Source organism: Cherax quadricarinatus, chromosome 33, assembly GCF_038502225.1.
Source record: "Cherax quadricarinatus isolate ZL_2023a chromosome 33, ASM3850222v1, whole genome shotgun sequence".
Lineage (NCBI taxonomy): Eukaryota > Metazoa > Arthropoda > Malacostraca > Decapoda > Parastacidae > Cherax > Cherax quadricarinatus.
Window position 1 is genome coordinate 23,229,997 of NC_091324.1, and position 24,718 is coordinate 23,254,714.

The window sequence follows — 24,718 nt, forward strand, 5'->3', positions numbered from 1 at the left end:
TGAGCAACACTTGGATATCTTTATCGCTAAAATGATTTGTTTGCACAACAGTCTTCATCAGTCCAATATAGGCAAATGAAACACTGCAGACATTAATAACAGTTTTGACATGATCAATCCATCAACCTTTGCTGAAGGTGGACAGAATGATTGCAAAGGTAACAAATGACAAACAACAAAAAACAAAAACAAAAAAAAAAAATACTAGTACTACAGTACTACTATTGTAATGTATTTTATTTGCCTGTATTCTATTGAAGTTACATGTGCAGGCAAAACTTTTTTGGCACTAGTCTTTTTCCATCAAGACAAAGTACAGTTAGCCAACTTTATCATTACATGAAGGCATATTTTAGATTAAAATTATAGATATTTCCCATACAGTACTGAGTATGACTTTGTTCTTTAAATCTTATACAACCTTTATTACATTGAATATTTTTCATTATTAATATAGATATTTTGAAGTTCATTCCATTTTTACTGTAAACACCATACTTATACACACACTCCCCAAACTCATTCACCAAACCTTGCAAATTCTCACCAAAATTTACCAGAGAAATGTCATCAACGAAAAGCAGCTGTGACAACTACTACTTCGTATCAGATTCATACCTTTCAGTGAATGTGTATGCACTATTACCTTCAAAAAGACCACTGCCCCCACACTAGCCAGTAGTTAATTTTCCGAGACTTGGAAAAATTACTACACGCTCTATTAAAAACATTATATATCAAGTATGACTGTATTCTGTGGTGCCTTGATGCTGAATATACTTGCAAATATCTGGGGTCTGGAGTACCACAGGATGGTGGCAACTGCTGTTGTGGTCACTAAGGAGGCCAAAATTCGTCGCTGCCACATTCTACCATTATCTCTGCAATCTGTAATGAGATCTGCTGTGCTGTACTCGGCATTTCCACTTACCTGTAAAATCACACATTTGGTGTTATAAGTAAACACTACTCTTATTGTATCTGCTGCAACATTATTCTTGGCAAGTAAATACAGCAAACACAGAAGTTGTAACATTCTCAAAGATCTTACCTTATCAAGGTGACTTTTAAAGAACCTTAGTTCCTCTTGAAGACCCTGTATAAATTTCATTGAGTCCCCACACTGTGATGACAGAGAGGAAACAGAATGAACATCCAGGCCTAACTGCAAAAGCCTAGGATTACCCTGAATTTGGTCTCGCAGATACCCTACTGATGCATGGATGTAGCGAATATGCTTGTTGATATTGGCTATTAAAGCAGCAGCCTCTGGAACCCTATAACATAAAACTACATATTATTCAATTTACTGAAGTCTCTAGAAAACGCTACACATAATTAACGAAGGTGATGGTAACCCGCTGTTATACTTGTACTATATTAGGTCCATATATGACATCCTTATATACCCCCAGACAACTTCATAAAAACCAAATAAATCTTTGTAAATTGCATTTTCCTTGCTAAGAATTAATTATCCATGTAATATGTACTTTGAAAAATTTTCATATTTATTCCTTGTGGTATATATATATGTATTTCTCTGTCACAACTCGTACTTTGTGTGCCTGTCTTAGCCACATGCAGCCAGGAAAATTAGCTTTTGGTATCTAACATGTAAACATTGTTGTTGAATCTGTAGTGTGCACACAGATATCACAGCTAAATTAGTCTTGGAAACATGGTGCAACTGTCAAGTTATTCTATAATTTTAAAATGCCAATATAAAAAACAGACTAACACACTGTGCTGAAAAAAATAAAATAAAGATACATGTAGTTACAAAGTAGACTCGAAAACACCAATCTTATGTAGATGTAACTGATTTAACTTACGTAATATTTGCATTCGCTGCCACATTTGGCAGACTTGAAGTTTGCCACTCTTTTTTGTGTATTTCTTTAATTGAAAGTAAAATCTTCTTTCGCTCTCCTACAGCAGTTACATTCATGTTTTCAAGGTCTTTCTCTGATAAGCGTAGAAACAACTCAAATGACACCTTTAAATATAAGAAATAATATGAAGCAGAAACTTAAGAGCAGAATTTGTTAATTTCTTAGTATATGAAATGCCAGTTATATAGAAAAAATTGTTATATATATAAATGGGTATTTTAATAAAGAACTAAGAAAAAAGCATGACAGTCAAACTTTAATTAGTCCAGAAAATTAGCTCCAGATGATTTGATAGAAAGCATAGTGCTATTAAGAGTTTTTATGAGGATAATGAGGTTCCAATTAGGGGTGTGTAGGAGAGAGGGTGATTACTTTCCAGTAAAAGCAAGCCTTAGACAGGGACTAATGATGTCACCATCATTCTTTAACATATTTATAGATGAGGTTGTAAAAAATAGTAAATGCTAGGGTGTTGGGGAGAGGGGTGGGATTAAAATATGTAGATTCCAATACAAAATGGGAGTTGGCAGTTACTTTTTGCTGATGACACTTTGCTTTTGAGAGATTCTGAAGATAAGATGCAAAGGTTAGTGAATGAGTTTGGGAGGGTGTGTAAAGGAACAAAGTTGAAAGTGAACATAGATAAGAGTAAGGTGATGAGAGTATCAAATGAGTCAGGTAATGAAAAATTGGATATCAGACTGGAGGGGGGGAATATAAAGGAAGTGAATGTGTTCAGGTATTTGGGATTGGATGCATTGTCAGATGGGTATATGAAAAACTAGGTAGGATTTGTGGAGACAAAGAATGTTATCCAGGAAGGCAAGGAGAGGAATGAGTGTACAGTGGCATCAACACTCTTATATGGGTGTGAAGCATGGGTTGTGAATGTTGCATTGAGGAGGAGGTTGGAGGCTGTAGAGATGTTGTGTCTGAGGGAAATTTGTGGTGCAAATATTATGCAGATAATTTGTAGTTTGGAGACTAGGAGGTGTGGAGTTACTAAAGGTATTATCCAGAAGACTTAGAAGGGGTTGTTGAGGTGGTGTGGTTATTTAGATAGGGTGGAGCAAAATAGGATGACTTGGAGGGTGTATAAATCTGTAGTGGAGGGGATGGAGGGAAGGCAGGGTAGGGGGGTTGTCACAGGAAAGGATGGAGGAGGCAAGCGAGGTTTTGTGTGCAAGGGGCCTACAGCAGGCATGTACAAGAGTGTTAGACAGGAGTGAAGACAAATGTTTTTTTCAACCTGATGAGCTGTTGGAGTGTAAAGAAGGTAATATTTTGTGAAGGGATTCAGGGAAACTGGTTAGCTGGTCTCGAGTCCTGGAGGTGGGAAGTACAGTTCCTGCACTCTCAAGGAGGGGGTTTGGGATATTTGCTGTTTGGAGGGACATCTGAACTGTCACATCTGCATGCCTCTGGCAAGACAGTAATAGTGTGAATGATGGAGAAAGTGTTTATTTTTCGGGTCACCATATCTTGGTGGGAGACAGCCAACGTGTTAAAAGAAAAAACTAAACAAACCCTTTTCATATACATGTAGGTTTTATTTGACATTTAAACATTATATTCTTATCCCACATGCTCCCTCTTGCAATAAAAGTTTTTAGTACATGATAAATAGAAGTCAAGCAGTAGAAAAAATCCTTGAAGTGCTTACTTGGTGCTGCTTAAACACAGGGATCAAGTGTGATAAATACAGCCCTGTCAACACCATCTCGAGCTCTCCAAATTCATGGGCTGTCTTGTTATCTAAGGAGTGCTTAACCAAAAGTTTTTCAGCATCATTTTCCATGAGTGGTACATTGGCACCTCCAGCAGCCACACGGTCCAGAATGTCTGCAATCTAGAAAGCAACAAGACAAATAATAAAAAAAATACGAGACTAATGGTGAAAGTTGTCACTCTTGAGACAAGATCTATTAAAGGAGTGAAACGCAATGAGTCATTAAAAATAATACAAGTCACCATCTTACATACACCCTAAGATATAAACATCTGCGCCTTCAAAAGGGACACTAAGGAACCAATTAGTTTCACATCAGCTAATTTGAAGTGCAAACATTTGTGCAGCAACTGTCTTTTTTTTTTTTTTTTTACTAGTGTTTCCTATACAAACAATTTGCTTTTAAGCTGAAAGGACAGGAATGCAATTAAGCTGGCCATTTTCAGTAAAGTATATGTTCCAGCTTATGAAGAAAGAACGATAATGTAGAATAGAAAATGGAAGGTACTATCAAGTAATGTTAAAGGCGAGAAAACTAGTATTCTATTGAGAGATTACATGTACAGGTAGTTGTTAAAAATGCTGAAATTATGTAGGGATGTCTGACACAGTAACATCATAGTCTGAGACCTAGACAAGCCAACAGCCAGGAGCTCCAGCATATTTATACAGTAATTATTCCCTTTTATTAAATATGAAAAGCGGAACGTATGTATAGTAATCTAAACCATCTCCATCTCCAGACAAAAAGTAAGAAGTAGAGTATTATATTTGCCATTAAAGTCCTATAGTAGAGTATATTGAACAAAAAATTAATTTAAGAACTCTGCGATGTCAGCAATGATAAGCAACACATTTCCTGATCTATAATCCTACCTGAACAAATTCTCACCTCAGGGTAGCCTGCTGTAAGTGCAATATCTGCTGCTCTTTGGCCATGAGTGTTCATTTTTAATGGATCAGCCGAGTGCTGCAGCAAGATCCGTACAACTTTCCCATGACCTCTTGTTGCTGCCCAGCAGAGAGCAGTCCACCTAATGTAGAAGATTTAAATCTAAGTGTTCAATATTTTTATTTATTTGGTGAAATGAATAGATTTACACAGTCATTTTCTATACCCACCTGGAACTTTGCTAAACTATAAGAAAGTGTAATGTAGTAAAGGGAAAGTTATACAGTACAGTGATAACTTTGTTTTCCACATACAGGATAGAGAATATTTTAATACTGTATCTGAATTAGAGGTAAGAGAGAGTAGGATTGCAGATGAGCAAGGAGGCTTTACAGTGGGTAGGGGATGTGGAGATCAAGTGTTTACATTGAAGCATATATGCGAACAGTATTTAGATAAAGGTAGGGAAGTTTTTATTGCATTTATGGATTTAGAAAAGGCATATGATAGAGTGGATAGAGGAGCAATGTGGCAGATGTTGCAAGTACATATATGGAATAGGTAGTAAGTTACTAAATGCTGTAAAGAGTTTTTATGAGGATAGTGAGGCTCAGGTTAGGGTATGTAGAAGAGAGGGAGATTACTTCCTGGTAAAAGTAGGTCTTAGACAGGGATGTGTAATGTCACCATGGTTGTTTAATATATTTATAGATGGGATTGTAAAAGAAGTAAATGCTAGGGTGTTGGGGAGAGGGGTGGGATTAAATTATGGGGAATCAAATACAAAATGGGAGTTGACAGTTACTTTTTGCTAATGATACTGTGCTTATGGGAGATTCTAAAGAAAAGTTACAAAGGTTAGTGGACGAGTTTGGGAGGGTATGTAAAGGTAGAAAGTTGAAAGTGAACATAGATAAGAGTAAGGTGATGAGGGTATCAAATGATTTGGATAAAGAAAAATTGGATATCACATTGGAGAGAGGGAGTATGGAAGAAGTGAATGTTTTTAGAAGTTGGGAGTTGATGTGTCAGCAGATGGGTTTATGAAGGATGAGGTTAACCATAAAATTGATGAAGGAAAAAAGGCGAATGGTGCGTTGAGGTATATTTTATTATTATTTTTTTTTATTATCACACTGGCCGATTCCCACCAAGGCAGGGTGGCCCGAAAAAGAAAAACTTTCACCATCATTCACTCCATCACTGTCTTGCCAGAAGGGTGCTTTACACTACAGTTTTTAAACTGCAACATTAACACCCCTCCTTCAGAGTGCAGGCACTGTACTTCCCATCTCCAGGACTCCAGTCCGGCCTGCCGGTTTCTCTGAATCCCTTCATAAATGTTACTTTGCTCACACTCCAACAGCACGTCAAATATTAAAAACCATTTGTCTCCATTCATTCCTATCAAACACGCTCACGCATGCCCGCAGGAAGTCAAAGCCCCTCACACACAAAACCTCCTTTACCCCCTCCCACCAACCTTTCCTAGGCTGACCCCTACCCCGCCTTCCTTCCACTACAGACTGATACACTCTTGAAGTCATTCTGTTTCGCTCCATTCTCTCTACATGTCCGAACCACCTCAACAACCCTTCCTCAGCCCTCTGGACAACAGTTTTGGTAATCCCGCACCTCCTCCTAACTTCCAAACTATGAATTCTCTGCATTATATTCACACCACACATTGCCCTCAGACATGACATCTCCACTGCCTCCAGCCTTCTCCTCGCTGCAACATTCATCACCCACGCTTCACACCCATATAAGAGCGTTGGTAAAACTATACTCTCATACATTCCCCTCTCTGCCTCCAAGGACAAAGTTCTTTGTCTCCACAGACTCCTAAGTGCACCACTCACCCTTTTCCCCTCATCAATTCTATTATTCACCTCATCTTGACCCATCCGCTGACACATCCACTCCCAAATATCTGAATACGTACATTCACCTCCTCCATACTCTCTCCCTCCAATCTGATATCCAATCTTTCATCACCTAATCTTTTTGTTATCCTCATAACCTTACTCTTTCCTGTATTCACTTTTAATTTTCTTCTTTTGCATACCCTACCAAATTCATCCACCAATCTCTGCAACTTCTCTTCAGAATCTCCCAAGAGCACAGTGTCATCAGCAAAGAGCAACTGTGACAACTCCCACTTTATGTGTGATTCTTTATCTTTTAACTCCACGCCTCTTGCCAAGACCCTCGCATTTACTTCTCTTACAACCCCATCTATAAATATATTAAACAACCACGGTGACATCACACATCCTTGTCTAAGGCCTACTTTTACTGGGAAATAATTTCCCTCTTTCCTACATACTCTAACTTGAGCCTCACTATCCTCGTAAAAACTCTTCACTGCTTTCAGTAACCTACCTCCTACACCATACACCTGCAACATCTGCCACATTGCCCCCCTATCCACCCTGTCATACGCCTTTTCCAAATCCATAAATGCCACAAAGACCTCTTTAGCCTTATCTAAATACTGTTCACTTATATGTTTCACTGTAAACACCTGGTCCACACACCCCCTACCTTTCCTAAAGCCTCCTTGTTCATCTGCTATCCTATTCTCCGTCTTACTCTTAATCCTTTCAATAATAACTCTACCATACACTTTACCAGGTATACTCAACAGACTTATCCCCCTATAGTTTTTGCACTCTCTTTTGTCCCCTTTGCCTTTATACAAAGGAACTATGCATGCTCTCTGCCAATCCCTAGGTACCTTACCCTCTTCCATACATTTATTAAATAATTGCACCAACCACTCCAAAACTATATCCCCACCTGCTTTTAACATTTCTATCTTTATCCCATCAATCCCGGCTGCCTTACCCCCTTTCATTTTACCTACTGCCTCACGAACTTCCCCCACACTCACAACTGGCTCTTCCTCACTCCCACAAGATGATATTCCTCCTTGCCCTATACACGAAATCACAGCTTCCCTATCTTCATCAACATTTAACAATTCCTCAAAATATTCCCTCCATCTTCCCAATACCTCTAACTCTCCATTTAATAACTCTCCTCTCCTATTTTTAACTGACAAATCCATTTGTTCTCTAGGCTTCCTTAACTTGTTAATCTCGCTCCAAAACTTTCTTATTTTCAACAAAATTTGTTGATAACATCTCACCCACTCTCTCATTTGCTCTCTTTTTACATTGCTTCACCACTCTCTTAACCTCTCTCTTTTTCTCCATATACTCTTCCCTCCTTGCATCACTTCTACTTTGTAAAAACTTCTCATATGCTAACTTTTTCTCCCTTACTACTCTCTTTACATTATCATTCCACCAATCGCTCCTCTTCCCTCCCGCACCCACTTTCCTGTAACCACAAACTTCTGCTGAACACTCTAACACTACATTTTTAAACCTACCCCATACCTCTTCGACCCCATTGCCTATGCTCTCATTAGTCCATCAAACCTCCAATAGCTGTTTATATCTTACCCTAACTGCCTCCTCTTTTAGTTTATAAACCTTCACCTCTCTCTTCCCTGATGCTTCTCTTCTCCTTGTATCCCATCTACCTTTTATTCTCAGTGTAGCTACAACTAGAAAGTGATCTGATATATCTGTGGCCCCTCTATAAACATGTACATCCTGAAGTCTACTCAACAGTCTTTTATCTACCAATACATAATCCAACAGACTACTGTCATTTTGCCCTACATCATATCTTGTATACTTATTTATCCTCTTTTTCTTAAAATATGTATTACCTATAACTAAACCCTTTTCTATACAAAGTTCAATCAAAGGGCTCCCATTATCATTTACACCTGGCACTCCAGACTTACCTACCACACCCTCTCTAAAAGTTTATCCTACTTTAGCATTCAGGTCCCCTACCACAATTACTCTCTCACTTGGTTCAAAGGCTCCTATACATTCACTTAACTTCTCCCAAAATCTCTCTCTCTCCTCTACATTCCTCTCTTCTCCAGGTGCATACACGCTTATTATGACCCACTTTTCGAATCCAACCTTTACTTTAATCCACATAATTCTTGAATTTACACATTCATATTCTCTTTTCTCCTTCCATAACTGATCCTTCAACATTACTGCTACCCCTTCCTTTGCTCTAACTCTCTCAGATACTCCAGATTTAATCCCATTTATTTCCCCCCACCGAAACTCCCCTACCCCCTTCAGCTTTGTTTCGCTTAGGGCCAGGACATCCAACTTCTTTTCATTCATAACATCAGCAATCATCTGTTTCTTGTCATCCACACTACATCCATGCACCTTCAAGCATCCCAGTTTTATAAAGTTTTTCTTCTTCTCTTTTTTAGTAAATGTCTACAGGAGAAGGGGTTACTAGCCCATTGCTCCCGGCATTTTAGTCGCCTCATACGACACGCATGGCTTACGGAGGCAAGATTCTTTTCCACTTCCCCATGGACAATAGAAGAAATAAAGAAGAACAAGAGCTATTTAGAAAAAAGAGAAAAAACCTAGACGTATGTATATATATATGCATGTGCGTGTCTGTGAAGTGTGACCAAAGTGTAAGTAGGAGTAACAAGATATCCCTGTTATCTAGCGTGTTTATGAGACAGAAGTATATGTATATGTGGTATATGTGGAGACAAAAAATGTTATCTATGAAGGCAAAGAAGGGAATGTATGAAAGTATAGTGGTACCAACACTCTTATATGGGCATGAAGCTTGGGTTGTAAATGCTGCAGCAAGGAAGTGGTTAGAGGCAGTGGAGATGTTTTGCTTAGGGGCAATGTGTGGTGTAAATATTATGCAGAAAATTTGGAGTGTGGAAATTAGGAGAAAGTGTGGAGCTAATAAAAGTATTAGTCAGAGGGCTGAAGAGGGTTTGTTGAGTAGATTTGGTCGTTGTTGAGGTGGTTTGGTCATTTAGAGAGAATGGATCAAAGTAGAATGACATGGAGAGCGTATAAATCTGTAGGGGAAGGAAGGCCGGGGAGGGGGGGAGGTAACGGAGGGAGGGGGTAAAGGAGGTTTGTGGGTGAGGGGCTTGGACTTCCAGCAAGCATGTGTGAGCGTGTTAGATAAGAGTGAATGGAGATGAATGGTTATTGGGACCTGACGAGCTCTTGGGGTGTGAAGGGTTTGGGATATTGGTAGTTTGGAGGGATATGTTATATATCTTTATATATGCTTCTAAACTCTTGTATCTGGACGCCTCTGCAAAAACAGTGATTATGTATGAGCGAGGTGAAAGTGTTGAATGATGATGAAAGCATTTTCTTTTCGGGATTTTCTTTCTTTTTGGGTCACCCTGCCTCGGTGGGAGACGGCTGACTTGTTGAGGAAAAAAAAAAGAAAAACTTAGCATATATGAATCCTGTATTCTGAGTGCTGTACAGTAGTTTTCTGTAAACAGATAAGAAGAGAGAGACAATAAATTTGTTGAAATAATTCACAACTTCAAGTCTTGAAATTTAATCTGTATTACTGCCATGTATCATTGCCTGGGTAAGCTTTCTGGGGCCAACACCCCCCATGAAACTGTCCTAGACTAGGCCTCACAATGAATGGCCTGATCAACCAGGCTGTCAGTGCTACTGCACATAGTCCATATATGTGCTACAGCCTGGGTGAGCAGAAACTGACTTGAGGACCTTATCAAGTTCTCTCTTCAAGAAAGCTAAGTCTCTCATAGTTACATGTTTAACCAAACCAAATAATTGCTGCTCTACATAGTGTACACTGTTCTCGTACAATCTGCTGGGGTTATGTTCTGTTATTAGGGCCTTGAAAAGAGAAGTGGCAAACTATAAACCGAATGTTAAATAAGAACTAGATTGTACTCCCCTAAATTACTGCAATCTTGCTCATTGTAATGCTGAACATTAGCAATGAGAAGCTTCAGAACCACTGAGATTGTGTACAGTACCACACATGATGCTTCTCATTTACTGCATTGTCTACATTTATGAAAAGTGGGATTATGTAATAATGAGAAAAATGATTAAGAGCAAGGAGTCACAAAAGATGCCTTATTTGAGAAATCTGGGTCAAAAAAATATAAATAAATGGAGGAATCTACAGGATTCTTTTCGGAACAAAAGTGATAAATAGGAAACTGAGGAATAGCAGACTCTCTCACCTCTATTTTCAACTAAGAATAATGTTGAACAAATACATAATTCCTAGGTAGTAGGTTGGTAAACAGCAACCGCCCAGGGAGGTACTACCGTCCTGCCAAGTGAGTGTACAACGAAAACCTGTAATTGTTTTACATGATGGTAGGATTGCTGGTGTCTTTTGTCTGTCTCATAAACATGCAAGATTTCAGGTATGTCTTGCTACTTCTACTTGCACTTAGGTCACACTACACATACATGTACAAGCATGTATATACACACCCCTCTGGGTATTCTTCTATTCTCTTTCTAGTTCTTGTTCTTGTTTATTTTCTCTTATCTCCATGGGGAAGTGGAACAGAGTTCTTCCTCCATAAGCCATGCGTGTTGTAAGAGGTGACTAAAATGCCGGGAGCAAGGGACTAGTAAACCCCTTCTCCCGTATAAATTACTAAATTTAAAAGAGAAACTTTCGTTTTTCTTTTTGGGCCACCCTGCCTTGGTGGGATATGGCCGGTGTGCTGAAAGAAAGAAAGAAGAAATACATAATTACTCGAGTGCACTGAGCAGCATACCCTTTGTTATCTTGCTTGTTGATATCAGCTTTTGCATCAATGAGTGCCTCAACAATTGTTGCACGCCCTTCTTTACTGGCAAACATGAGGGCAGTCATGCGATGCCGCTCTGCTGCATCCACTTTAGCACCATAACTGAGCAATAATTTCACACAGTCCAGAAGGTCTGGTTCAGATTCACGACTTGAAGCACATGCTGCCATGAGAGCAGTGAACAACTCTGAGAAAGAAACAGTAGTTTAAGAAACTTAAAAAAAAAAAAAAAAAAAAAAAAATGGGAATATCAATAAAGTTTACCAGTGAATTCTATTCTTAGAATTTTTTTTCTTTTTAAATTTAGACTCTTACTGGTTAGAACTTATTATTGATTTAAGGTCTTACTGGTTTATGCTCATTAATAGAGATATTCATATGAATGACAGATTTGGATGCGAGAAAACTCAGTGAGCACATTTTGAAATAAAATCTATACTAAGCTTTCAACTGAAGGGTCAGGCACCAACCCAGAACACAATGGGCACAAAAAAAAAAATGCAAATACAGTATTCTAAATTCTTCATGGGAGACCTTTCAGTACAAACATTAGCTAGGTGAATTATGTAAATCTGGAGGTCTGACCATAATATGTAAAGAACATGCTGAACATATACAAGACTACATCATTCAAACATTAATTTTAATTTACTCCACATACAAATCTTCTATGTTTATTTCTGTGCATACTATACATATATACAGGTGTAACTATTATGCAGAGAATTTGTAGTGTGGAAATTAGGAGGAGGTGTGCAGTTACTAAAAGTATTAGTTAGAGGGCTGAAGAGGGGCTGTTGAGGTAATTTGGTCATTTAGAGACAATGGATCAAAGTAGAGTGACATGGAGAGTGTATAAATCTATAGGGGAAGGAAGGTGGGGTAGGGGTTGTCCCCGAAAAGGTTGGGAGGGAGGGGGTTAAAGGAAGCTTTGTGGGCGAGGGGCTTGGACTTCCAGCAAGTGTGCATGAGCGTGTTACATAGGAGTGAATGGAGACGAATAGTTTTTGGGACCTGACGAGCTGTTGAAGTGTGAGCAGGGTAATATTTTGTGAAGGGATTCAGGGAAACTGGTTAGCCGGACTTGAGTCCTGGAAATGGGAAGTACAATGCCTGCACTTTAAAGGAGGGGTTTGGGATATTGGCAGTTTGGAGGGACATCTAAACTGTTGTATCTGAGTGCCTCTGCAAAAGACAGTGATTATGTATGAGTGATGGTGAAAGTGTTGAATGATGAAAGTTTTTTCTGTCTTTTGGGGTTTTTTCTTTCTTTTTGGGTCACCTTGCCTCGGTGGGAAATGGTCGAAGTGTTAAAAAAAAAAAAATTAGTACATATATTAATGCATCCTAAAGCTTTTCTTGGCCAGCTGCAACAGAATGCATAGACAATGCAAAAAAAAAAAAAAAAAAAAAAATTTTTGATATCCCATGTGTTCACCTCAACCTGAGAAGAATCTAAGCAAATAAAAGAGACAAGAGAAAAAAAAATACAAGTGCCAGAAAATTCAGAGTCCCCAATCTGCCAACCATTTCAAAAATAGTTAAAAATGTCTCAATTTGATGTAAATTTACAAAGATTACAATCAGTTTTCATACTCATGCACTTATTCTCACCACTGAATGTCTATTCCTAAATAATTAAAATTTAAACTGTCAATAGTTATTTATTAGAATGCTTTCTATCCATATTAAGCCTTTCACTGTCCAGACCCCAAAAATTAATATTGCTCTAAGTGTTCACATTAAAAAAAAATCTTTTGAAATGGTAGAGAATCTTTTTCTGAAAATAATGATGCCAAAAAAACAAAATTTTATTGAAAACTTACAGAATTATGCAGGTGTAAAATTAGTGGTGCATTCAATAAGGATGCCGTGGTGTAATAAGGATGTTGTCAATGTATTGCATATAGTTGATGTTCCGGGACTTGTTTGAGAAAAAGCTCACTTTCGAGATGCTCCTTACAGAGGTTGGCTATTACAGTGGACCCCCGGTTCGCGATGCTATCGGTATCTGATAAATCTGGTAACCGATGCATTATATCGCCAAAAATTTGCCTCGGTTCCCGTTACAAAACCCGGTATGCGATACGATTCGTACGAGACGTGTCCAGTGTTTACAAGCCAGCCAGTGTGCGCGCATCTAAGGATACATTCGGTACATTCCATATTATCCACATTATCACTGTTTTTGGTGCTTGTTTCTGCAAAATAAGTCACCATGGGCCCCAAGAAAGCTTCTAGTGCCAACCCTTCAAGACCAAGGGTGCTAATGACTATTGAAATGAAGAAAGAGATAATTGCAAAGTATGAAAGGTTAGTGTGTGTATCAGAGCTGGTCAGGTTGTATAGTAAACCCCAATCAACCATCTCTACTACAGTGGACCCTCGACCAACGATGGCATCGATTAACGATAAATCAGATTAGCGATACATTTTAACGCAAAAATTTTGCCTCGGCTAGCGCTAAAAAACTTGACCAACACTATTCATTCCGTCTGAGATGCGTCCACTTCTGGCCAGTGTTTACAAGCCAGCCAGCCACCACGGTCGCTTCCAAGCATACAATCGGAACATTTCATATTATCACAGCCTTTTTAGTGATTGCACCTGCAAAATAAGTCACCATGGGCCCCAAGAAAGCTTCTAGTGCCAACCCTACAGCAAAAAGGGTGAGAATTACTATGGATATGAAGAAAGAGATCATTGCTAAGTATGAAAGTGGAGTGCATGTCTCCGAGCTGGCCAGGTTGTACACAAAATCCCAATCAACCATCGCTACTATTGTGGGCAAGAAAACGGCAATCAAGGAAGCTGCTCTTGCCAAAGGTGCAACTATGTTTTCGAAACTGAGATCACAAGTACTCAAAGATGTTGAGAGACTGTTATTGGTGTGGATAAACGAAAAACAGATAGCTGCCAGTTCAGACCAAAAAGTTGCTGAAAAATATGTGCATGAATTCAAGGAGTACATAGAGGCTGAAGGATTGAAACCTGAACAAGTGTTTAATTGTGACAAAACAGGCCTGTTTTGGAAGAAATTGCCAAGCAGGACCTACATTACTCAGGAGGAAAAGCTACCTCAAGTCCTAATGGAGGGGGATTCCCCTTCTAAACAATAGGTTCAACACACTCCCCTCCTCCCATCTCATCAATCATCACCAGATCTTCATTAACCCCTTCAGGGTCCAAGGCCCAAATCTGAAGTGGTGCCCCAGTGTCCAAGAATTTAAAAAAAAAAATTTTGTTATTTTTTCTTATGAAATGGTAGAGAATCTTTTTGTGAAGGTAATAAAACAAAAAGTACGAAATTTGATGGAAAATTGACGAAATTATGCTCTCGCGAATTTTGATGTGTCAGCGATATTTACGAATCGGCGATTTTGCCGACTTTGACTCCCATTTTAGGCCAATTACATTATTCCAGTCAACCAAATTCATAGCTATTTCACTAGTATTACTTCTATTCTATCGATTGAGCACAAGAAATCGCCAAGTCAACTGTTTCAACTACAAATTAAAGTGATCAGAAATTGTTAATTTGGCCAATTTAACACAAAGTTCAAAATATTCCAATTTCAAAATAGGGTCCAGAATAAACAATGTAGGTATTCCTGGAACTAAACTAACATTTCCTCTGTTCATTAGTTACGTTTTGAGGCTTTACAAATAAATTCCATTTTGATTTTTTATTCACATAATGAATTTTTATTCACACCAAAAAATAGAAGATTTACTGTTATGCAATACTGTAATAATTGTATAAATATCATCACCATATTTGTGAATGCATATTAGACCCACCAGCTGGCGTGTATTAGACGTGTGAGGTCATTTGTTTACTCTTGAATATCGGCAAAAATTGAACATTTCTGCTACTTTGAGCTCAGTTTCAAGCCATTTCCAGTGCGAAAACCAATCAAAATCATCTCTATTTCTGTAATATGTCTTCCATTCTATCAAATGAGACCAAGAAATCGCAAATAGAACTATAAAAAAACCTACGAAAAAACACTGCAAAGTCGCTGTTTTAATCGAAAAATCATGATTTCATTTTTTTTCTCTCATTATACACAGCGTGCTGCAGGATCTGTTTTATGTGGTGCACACATACCACATAGATGTATTCTCTCATATCTAGGCCCAAATGTACCACTCACAGTTTATCAGAGTGAGCTGAGCTCATAACGTAGATCTACAGTTTGGACCCTGAACGTAAAGCCATAGATCTACGGGACGGACCCTCAAAGGGTTAAAGGTAAGTGTCAATTATTCTATTGTTATTATTCTGTCATTGTTGTTATTGTAATTATTCTATTGCATTAAACTTAATATTTCATGTGGTAAAAGTTTTTTTTTCATACTTTTGGGTGTCTTGCACGGATTAATTTGATTTCCATTATTTCTTATGGGGAAAATTGATTCGCTTTCCGATAATTTTGGTTTACGATGAGCTCTCAGGAACGGATTAATATTGCGAACCGGGGGTCCACTGTACTTTGTTAAGAGATGAACCCACTTTCATTGCATAATTTGATAAACTCTTTCCAATTAAGTGGGGTATATCCATCAACTTTTGCTAGAAAAGTGGATGGATATACCCACCAGTCTCAAGTAATACAGCTTAGTGGTTCATTACCTCATTACATATTGTATTCAGTTTTTTTGCTAACCACCTCAATTGTGAAATACAAATACCCATCATGTAACTGAGAATACTAATGTAACAACTTACCTTTATGGAGATTAGGGTCTGCATTTTGTTGCAGCAGAAACTCAGCCACCTTAGGTTTGCCACAAGAGCAAACATACATCAAGCAAGTCCAGCCAGACTTTAGAATCTGATCAATAGCAATGCCTGAAAACGTAGAAAAATGATAGCAGTACTGGATATAAAATTTAATATAGTAGTATTAACAGATATGACTTAAGAATTCTTTATTTCAAATTCTGAGGGTGAAGTTTCACACAAGAATTTAAAGCATACAGTACAGTACATGTACAGTGTATGTACTGTATATTGATATATTGGCATGCTACAGTGTATTACCTTGTTTAACTAAAGATTTTACCACAGGTAAATTCCCATGCATTGCCGCCATACGGAATTCATCAAAGGGGAGTGAGTAACCCTCGTACATTTGCACTTGCCTCCATGATCTTCCCCCGCAAGATGCTGGACTATAATTTTTATGAGAGCTGCACAACAGTGTTGAACTGGATGCTGTTCAGAATAAAATACACAAATTGCTAATGAATGCTCATTTTGTAGTTAAAACTTTCTGAAATATTTCCACAATTGGCCTCATCGAAATACCGTATTATACATAAATATTATGCAAGGGGCTAGTAACCTCTTCTCCTGGATTAATTACTGAATGTAAAAAAAAAAAAATTATAATGTTTCTTCTTTCTTCAGGTTACTATCTCGGTGGGAGATGGCCAGTGTCTTAAAAAATAAATTATATAAGTTCCAGGGAATAACTGTACCCAGCAGTCTGCTGAAAATTTACACAACAGACTGAACTGATTATGGTTTTCCTATACACTGAATATAAAAGATTGCAAATAGAGAGATACAAACAGGCCATGTCCACAGGGTCACAAATCCAGTATTTAACTTGGGTGATTAACTTGAACATTACTCACACTATAAGTCCAATGACAGTGTGTTGTGTATATGTTTAATATATTGACTATGAGCAAAAAATTATTAAATAAATTATTGTGGGCATAAGAATTACAGTTATAGGTAGTAGGTTGGTAGACAGCAACCGCCCAGGGAGGTGCTACCGTCCTGCCAAGTGAGTGTAAAACGAAAGCCTGTAATTGTTTTACATGATGGTAGGATTGCTGGTGTCCTTTTTTCTGTCTCATGAACATGCAAAATTTCAGGTACGTCTTGCTACTTCTACTTACACTCAGGTCACACTACACATACATGTACAAGCGTATATATACATACCCCTCTGGGTTTTCTTCTATTTTCTTTCTAGTTCCTGTTCTTGTTTATTTCCTCTTATCTCCATGGGGAAGTGGAACAGAATTCTTCCTCCGTAGGCCATGCGTGTTGTAAGAGGCGACTAAAATGCCGGGAGTAAGGGGCTAGTAACCCCTTCTCCTGTATATATTACTAAATTTGAAAGGAGAAACTTTGGTTTTTTCTTTTGGGCCACCCCGCCTCGGTGGGATACGGCCGGTGTGTTGAAAGAAAGAATAATTACAGTACAGTATTATAACTAATGCATATAAAAAAAAGGAAGCCATTAACCCTTAAACAGTCCAATGAGATTGACGTTCAAATTCGTAGTGCTACAAAAGTAGATCTACTTTTTTTTTACATATTTTCAAATATAACAAAAAAAAAAATGTAGATAAAAGTTTTTTTACACATTTTCAAATGTAAAACAAAAAAGACCTACATTTTTTTACATACTTTCAGATGTTGAAAAAAACGTATATATACGTTTGGACCATTTAAGGGTTAAAACAAGTGAAGACAAAACTAAGCTGAAAGAAAAGAGATTTACGTCATAAGAGATTTATGCCCATAATCAAATAGGTACTGTAAGAAGCAAAGTGAAAAAATATTGAAGTATATAAAATTATTATGTATGGCAGTCTGTAGCCCAGTGTCACATCATTTATGATGTAAAATCTGATGCAAGTTTATGAAACTGTTGCAGTGCATTTAATTAAGATAACTGCAGTATACAGAAGTGTTGAACAATCCTCAAATTGCTTTATTTCCAACCATTTACTATGGACAATATTTCAGTAGCAATTCTAAATTTTAAAACCAAGTGCTTATCAATGTTTTATCATTTTCCTGAGATACTTACATTTCTTATATCCACCGTAATATCTAGAAGGGCTGTTAGCTGGTGCATGCACTGCATTCCCTGACTTTTCTTGTAATTCCCCATTACTGAAACTTCTGACATCACTTCCATTTGATAAGGTAAGTGACCCATTATGCTAAAAAAAAATTAGCCACAAGTTATGTTCATTCATGTTTTTCCATCCTCTCGAACTCTGTACACGCCATCTAACAGGCAATATTAATCTGTTAACCCTTAAACTGTCCAAACGTAGATCTACGTTTTTTTCAACATTTGAAAGTATGTAAAAAAAATGTAGAGCTTCTCTTTCTTTTTTTACATTTGAAAACGTGCAAAAAAGCTTTGATCTACATTTTTTTTGTTATACTGTTTGAAAATATGTTAAAAAACATAGATCTACTTTTGGAGCACTACACATGTGAACGTAGATCTGTTCGGACAGTTTAAGGGTTAAATGAGACATAATAAAGTATGATTGCAATATAGTAATGGCAAATTTGGCAGTTGCAAAATTGAACTAACTGCTGTATATGAGCATTCAACAAATAAACTTGAACATTCAGAGGTCTAAAAGTCAGGGTGGTGTAGTCAAAACCAACTTTTACTTCATATAATGAATAAGTGTAGCATTGTAACGGTGCATTTCGTGTATTCTAATGAGACAGCAGCACAGTACAGTGCTCAACTGTACATACACAGTCAAGCATCATTATTCCAAATACACTGCTTCAGAACATGCAGCATTACAGATATAAATATCTAAAAAGACAAAAAAAAATCAATAGGCACTCCCTTTAAAGGTTATGGGTAGGAATATCAGTACATATAACAGTTGAAGGTGTAAAAAGGTTATTTAAAAGGGAGTCTGAAAAATGTCAAACCCAATAATGATTTTGAAACTATACGCTGACTATACTGTACCGTGATTTAGTCCTAGTTGCCACTTCGTTAATTTAAATTTTTTATAGTGATAATACAATACTGCAACAGCAAAATCTCTGTGACCACACCTGAGATAAGTCTCCATTATGGCAACTAGAGTCTGGAGTCTCTGGCAATTCACCATGCCTGCAAATTAAAGAATACAGATTTTACTAAAAGAACTTAATTAAAACCTAATTTACATGATACAGTACCAACCTAATTAAGTAAAAGACAGCAAATCTAGCAGCTGTAGCTCACCGTATTACCTGTATGCAACATGATGATGATCAGTGGCGGCTTGTAACACCAGTAATACCTTGATACTGTCGTACTGCATCAAACTTCTATTTTTAATAATTTTTTATCTCGTTTCAACAAAAAATAAAAATTCGCTTATAAATACATTGAAAACAACATACAACAGATTTTTCCTGTAATAATTTGTCAGTTGCAAATTATTTTAGGGTAAGGTTGAAGTCATACAACTGGCAGTGAGCATCTGGGGGGACTGCAGCTCTGTAGCTCCTATGGACGAGCCACCATTGATGATGATGATAAGCACCTGATGAAATGGAAAGAACCCAACCAGTCATCTGTGAGTGGCCAACAAAGAAGGAAATGCATGGAAGCTGCTTCAATTGCCACCACTAACTATCTAGGCTGGAATATTGCTGCACACTAACAGCACCTTTCAAGGCAGGTGAAATTGCCGACCTAGAAAATGTACAGAGAACTTTCACGGCGCACATAACGGAGATAAAACACCTCAATTACTGGGAGCGCTTGAGGGTCCTAAACCTGTATTCCCTGGAACGCAGGAGGGAGAGATACATGATTATATACACCTGGAAAATCCTAGAGGGACTAGTACCGAACTTGCACACGAAAATCACTCACTACGAAAGCAAAAGACTTGGCAGACGATGCAGCATCCCCCCAATGAAAAGCAGGGGTGTCACTAGCACGTTAAGAGACCATACAATAAGTGTAAGGGGCCCGAGACTGTTCAACTGCCTCCCAGCACACATAAGGGGGATTACCAACAGACCCCTGGCAGTCTTCAAGCTGGCACTGGACAAGCACCTAAAGTCAGTTCCTGATCAGCCGGGCTGTGGCTCGTACGTTGGTTTGCGTGCAGCCAGCAGCAACAGCCTGGTTGATCAGGCTCTGATCCACCAGGAGGCCTGGTCACAGACCGGGCCGCGGGGGCGTTGACCCCTGGAACTCTCTCCAGGTAAACTCCAGGTAACAATCCTGCAAAAATCCATATGTTTCAGTGTTTCCAGAGTCTTAGCCAACGGATTATTACCCAAATTAGTACTGGCTGTCATGTGATACTAATCTATTGCCACCTGACTCACCACTACCCTTGATACATGTTGTCTGTCTCAAGCCACTTTACAAGACTTTTATATTACTCTATATTAGGAATGAAGAAGTCACTTTTGGCAAATTGTGGTATAACTTGAAAACTGCTACTCAATGGATTTTTGCCATAAATTTAGTTTGAATTATACAATATCGTTTTAGTCGAGATATTTTGTTGAGCAAATGGTAAAAAAAGCAACCTAACAAAATCCACCTAACCCAACTTAAAAATGAGCTAATGTAACTTAACCTTACTCTGCTATCCGTATTCACGTCTTTACATTCAGCCAGGCGAGCGACATGACTTAATACTAAGTGTCCATGACTAAATACTGTGCCATCTCACAAAAGTAACAAGTTACACATGAAACACTTATTCCATGATGTATACAGGTTGTATGTATTGTAAAATGTAAACTAATGCCCGAGTTCCGCTGAGTAGCAGTCATAAACCTAGCCAAAGTTTCTTTTAAGATATGTCCAGAACAAGAGACAAGTGTCTTCATCCACATATTTTACTGTTTTGTTAAAGTTAAAAAAAGAACATGAAGAAGCTAAACGACTAAGGCTCATACAGTGCTTGGGGAATGAGAGTTAATCACACATTAGAGGAATGATAGTAACTCTTATTCCTTGGATCAAGAGCCCTTCACCAGCCTCGTGGAATCGTCCTTGAAATTCAAAAAGTAGGCACCAAACTCTGGCAGTGATGCCACAAGCTAACCGGCTGCGTTAGGTTAAATTGGGTTAAACTGTTATGCAAAATTAAGTTTATTTTGGTATACGGGTACAAAAGTACAATTATCATGCTAAGTAACACAAGTGCAAATTTTCTATCCTAACTCAAAAAAGTCGAAGTAACTTACATATTGCTTTAATGTTATTAGTATATTACTATTTCGTTTTGACGCTGTTTAAAGTTTAACACTTGGCACTGCGGATGAGTACATGGTCCACTTACTTATACAAGGTGGGTGTCATGTCGATTCTCTCCTCCAGTGACCTGCCTCTGAGCCTGAAGTACCTCCCCGTCACAGCACTGTGCAGCTCCAGCTCATCCTCATCCTCGTCAGACGTGTCACTAAATCCTGCTGGCATCATCTTGATTATTCTTGGGCTTCAGCCAAACTGTGTCCTCGTGCCCAGTGCCCCACTCTATGTTTGTGTCTTGACGTCACGTCTCGCGTCACACACTGCCTCTCAATTTTTCAAGTCTGTTATTCAGTTATCTCCACTACACGGTATAGTCTTCGGGAGAAGACACCTTTAAGCAAACTTAATGTATCCTGAAGATGATTCAGGGTAATCGTGCATATCATTTCGTCCTTGGCAACGCTCTCGCACAGATAAGGAGGGAGGCCCAGCGACAGTACGACAATGACAGCATCGAAAGTCAAGTCTGACCCGAAACTGCTGTATAGCCACATTAGGAGAAAGACAACAGTCAATGACCAGTTGATCAGGCTGAGGAAAGAAAGTGGGGAACTCACAAGAAACGATCAAGAGGTATGCGAGGAGCTCAACACGAGATTTAAGGAAGTATTCACAGCGGAGACAGGAAGGACTCTGGGAAGAAAGGACAGAAGGGTACACCAACAGGGAATAGACCAACAAGTGCTGGATGATATGCACACAACTGAGGAGGAGGTGAAGAAGCTGCTAAGTGACCTTGATACCTACAAGGCAATTGAACCGGACAACATCTCCCCGTGGGTTCTCAGGGAGGGAGCAGATATACTGTGTGTGCCATTAACCACAATGTAAAAGAGAGCAAATGAGAGAGTGGGTGAGATGTTATCAACAAATTTTGTTGAAAATAAGAAAAAGTTTTGGAGTGAGATTAACAAGTTAAGAAAGCCTAGAGAACAAATGGATTTGTCAGTTAAAAATAGGAGAGGAGAGTTATTAAATGGAGAGTTAGAGGTATAACCTTTATATTATAATAATAAGGTAAAAGGACCCCAATGGAAATAAGTCACTCTGTCTGACTTTTTTGGGTTATCCTAGGTTCTCTACACATATTACCTGGAGTTTACCTGGAGAGAGTTTCGGGGGTCAATGCCCCCGCGGCCCGGTCTGTGACCAGGCCTCCTGGTGGATCAGCGCCTGATCAACCAGGCTGTTGCTGCTGGCTGCACGCAAACCAACGTACGAGCCACAGCCCGGCTGATCAGGAACTGACTTTAGGTGCTTGTCCAGTGCCAGCTTGAAGACTGCCAGGGGTCTGTTGGTAATCCCCCTTATGTGTGCTGGGAGGCAGTTGAACAGTCTCGGGCCCCTGACACTTATTGTATGGTCTCTTAACGTGCTAGTGACACCCCTGCTTTTCATTGGGGGGATGGTGCATCGTCTGCCAAGTCTTTTGCTTTCGTAGTGAGTGATTTTCGTGTGCAAGTTCGGTACTAGTCCCTCTAGGATTTTCCAGGTGTATATAATCATGTATCTCTCCCTCCTGCGTTCCAGGGAATACAGGTTTAGAAACCTCAAGCGCTCCCAGTAATTGAGGTGTTTTATCTCCGTTATGCGCGCCGTGAAAGTTCTCTGTACATTTCCTAGGTCGGCAATTTCACCTGCCTTGAAAGGTGCTGTTAGAGTGCAGCAATATTCCAGCCTAGATAGAACAAGTGACCTGAAGAGTGTCATCATGGGCTTGGCCTCCCTAGTTTTGAAGGTTCTCATTATCCATCCTGTCATTTTTCTAGCAGATGCGATTGATACAATGTTATGGTCCTTGAAGGTGAGATCCTCCGACATAATCACTCCCAGGTCTTTGACGTTGGTGTTTCGCTCTATTTTGTGGCCAGAATTTGTTTTGTACTCTGATGAAGATTTAATTTCCTCATGTTTACCATATCTGAGTAATTGAAATTTCTCATCGTTGAACTTCATATTGTTTTCTGCAGCCCACTGAAAGATTTGGTTGATGTCCGCCTGGAGCCTTGCAGTGTCTGCAATGGAAGACACTGTCATGCAGATTCGGGTGTCATCTGCAAAGGAAGACACGGTGCTGTGGCTGACATCCTTGTCTATGTCGGATATGAGGATGAGGAACAAGATGCTGCTATGTATGATAATTCTATGTAACTGTATTGTGTATACCTGAATAAATTTACTTACTTACTTACTTAATTGGGAAGATGGAGGGAATATTTTGAGGAATTGTTAAATGTTGATGAAGATAGGGAAGCTGTGATTTCGTGTATAGGACAAGGAGGAATAACATCTTGTAGGAGTGAGGAAGAGCCAGTTGTGAGTGTGGGGGAAGTTCGTGAGGCAGTAGGTAAAATGAAAGGGGGTAAGGCAGCCGGGATTGATGGGATAAAGATAGAAATGTTAAAAGCAGGTGGGGATATAGTTTTGGAGTGGTTGGTGCAATTATTTAATAAATGTATGGAAGAGGGTAAGGTACCTAGGGATTGGCAGAGAGCATGCATAGTTCCTTTGTATAAAGGCCCCAGGGCCAGACTCATGGAACTCTGTATTCATCAAGAACTGCAAGAAGCCCCTATCACGAGCCTTTTCCATCCTATGGAGAGGGAACATGGACACAGGGGTCGTCCCAAAGTTACTAAAAACAGACATAGCCCCACTCCACAAAGGGGGCAGTAAAGCAACAGCAAAGAACTACAGACCAATAGCACTAACATCCCATATCATAAAAATCTTTGAAAGGGTCCTAAGAAGCAAGATCACCACCCATCTAGAAACCCATCAGTTACACAACCCAGGGCAATATGGGTTTAGAACAGGTCGCTCCTGTCTGTCTCAACTATTGGATCAATACGACAAGGTCCTAAATGCACTAGAAGACAAAAAGAATGCAGATGTAATATATACAGACTTTGCAAAAGCCTTCGACAAGTGTGACCATGGCGTAATAGCGCACAAAATGCATGCTAAAGGAATAACAGGAAAAGTCGGTCAATGGATCTATAATTTCCTCACTAACAGAACACAGAGAGTAGTCGTCAACAGAGTAAAGTCCGAGGCAGCTACGGTGAAAAGCTCTGTTCCACAAGGCACAGTACTCGCTCCCATCTTGTTCCTCATCCTCATATCCGACATAGACAAGGATGTCAGCCACAGCACCGTGTCTTCCTTTGCAGATAACACCCGAATCTGCATGACAGTGTCTTCCATTGCAGACACTGCAAGGCTCCAGGCGGACATCAACCAAATCTTTCAGTGGGCTGCAGAAAACAATATGAAGTTCAACGATGAGAAATTTCAATTACTCAGATATGGTAAACATGAGGAAATTAAATCTTCATCAGAGTACAAAACAAATTCTGGCCACAAAATAGAGCGAAACACCAACGTCAAAGACCTGGGAGTGATCATGTCGGAAGATCTCACCTTCAAGGACCATAA

The 24,718-nt window shown here is 39.0% G+C and overlaps 1 protein-coding gene across 2 annotated transcripts; it reads right to left on the minus strand.

The window, feature by feature from the left end:
• On the minus strand, positions 1–21,759 carry LOC128693981 (ankyrin repeat, SAM and basic leucine zipper domain-containing protein 1). 2 transcript variants are annotated; one of them, XM_053783938.2, is made up of 11 exons: positions 21,309–21,759; positions 19,066–19,123; positions 18,056–18,191; positions 16,264–16,437; positions 15,949–16,071; positions 11,184–11,403; positions 4,517–4,658; positions 3,559–3,744; positions 1,836–1,999; positions 1,052–1,277; positions 1–931 (listed from the first exon to the last, which is right to left on the minus strand). In XM_053783938.2, exons 1-11 carry the CDS (start codon positions 21,446–21,448, stop codon positions 731–733), a joined length of 1,770 nt encoding a protein of 589 aa, XP_053639913.1. In that variant the 5' UTR covers positions 21,449–21,759; the 3' UTR covers positions 1–730. The 2 variants fall into 2 exon arrangements, with proteins under 2 accessions (XP_053639913.1, XP_053639915.1); XM_053783940.2 differs by lacking the exon at positions 18,056–18,191 and having other exon boundaries at positions 18,977–19,123; positions 21,309–21,448.
• Positions 21,760–24,718: the final 2,959 nt, after the last annotated feature.

Coding starts and splice junctions, on each gene's coding strand:
- LOC128693981 (XM_053783938.2), bottom strand. CDS start 21,448: ATGATGCCAGCAGGATTTAGTGACACGTCTGACGAGGATGAGGATGAG. Junction 16,072..16,263: donor AAAATCTTTAGTTAAACAAG/GTAATACACTGT, acceptor CTACGTTTTCAG/GCATTGCTATTGATCAGATT. Junction 4,659..11,183: donor AACAAGCAAGATAACAAAGG/GTATGCTGCTCA, acceptor CTTCTACATTAG/GTGGACTGCTCTCTGCTGGG.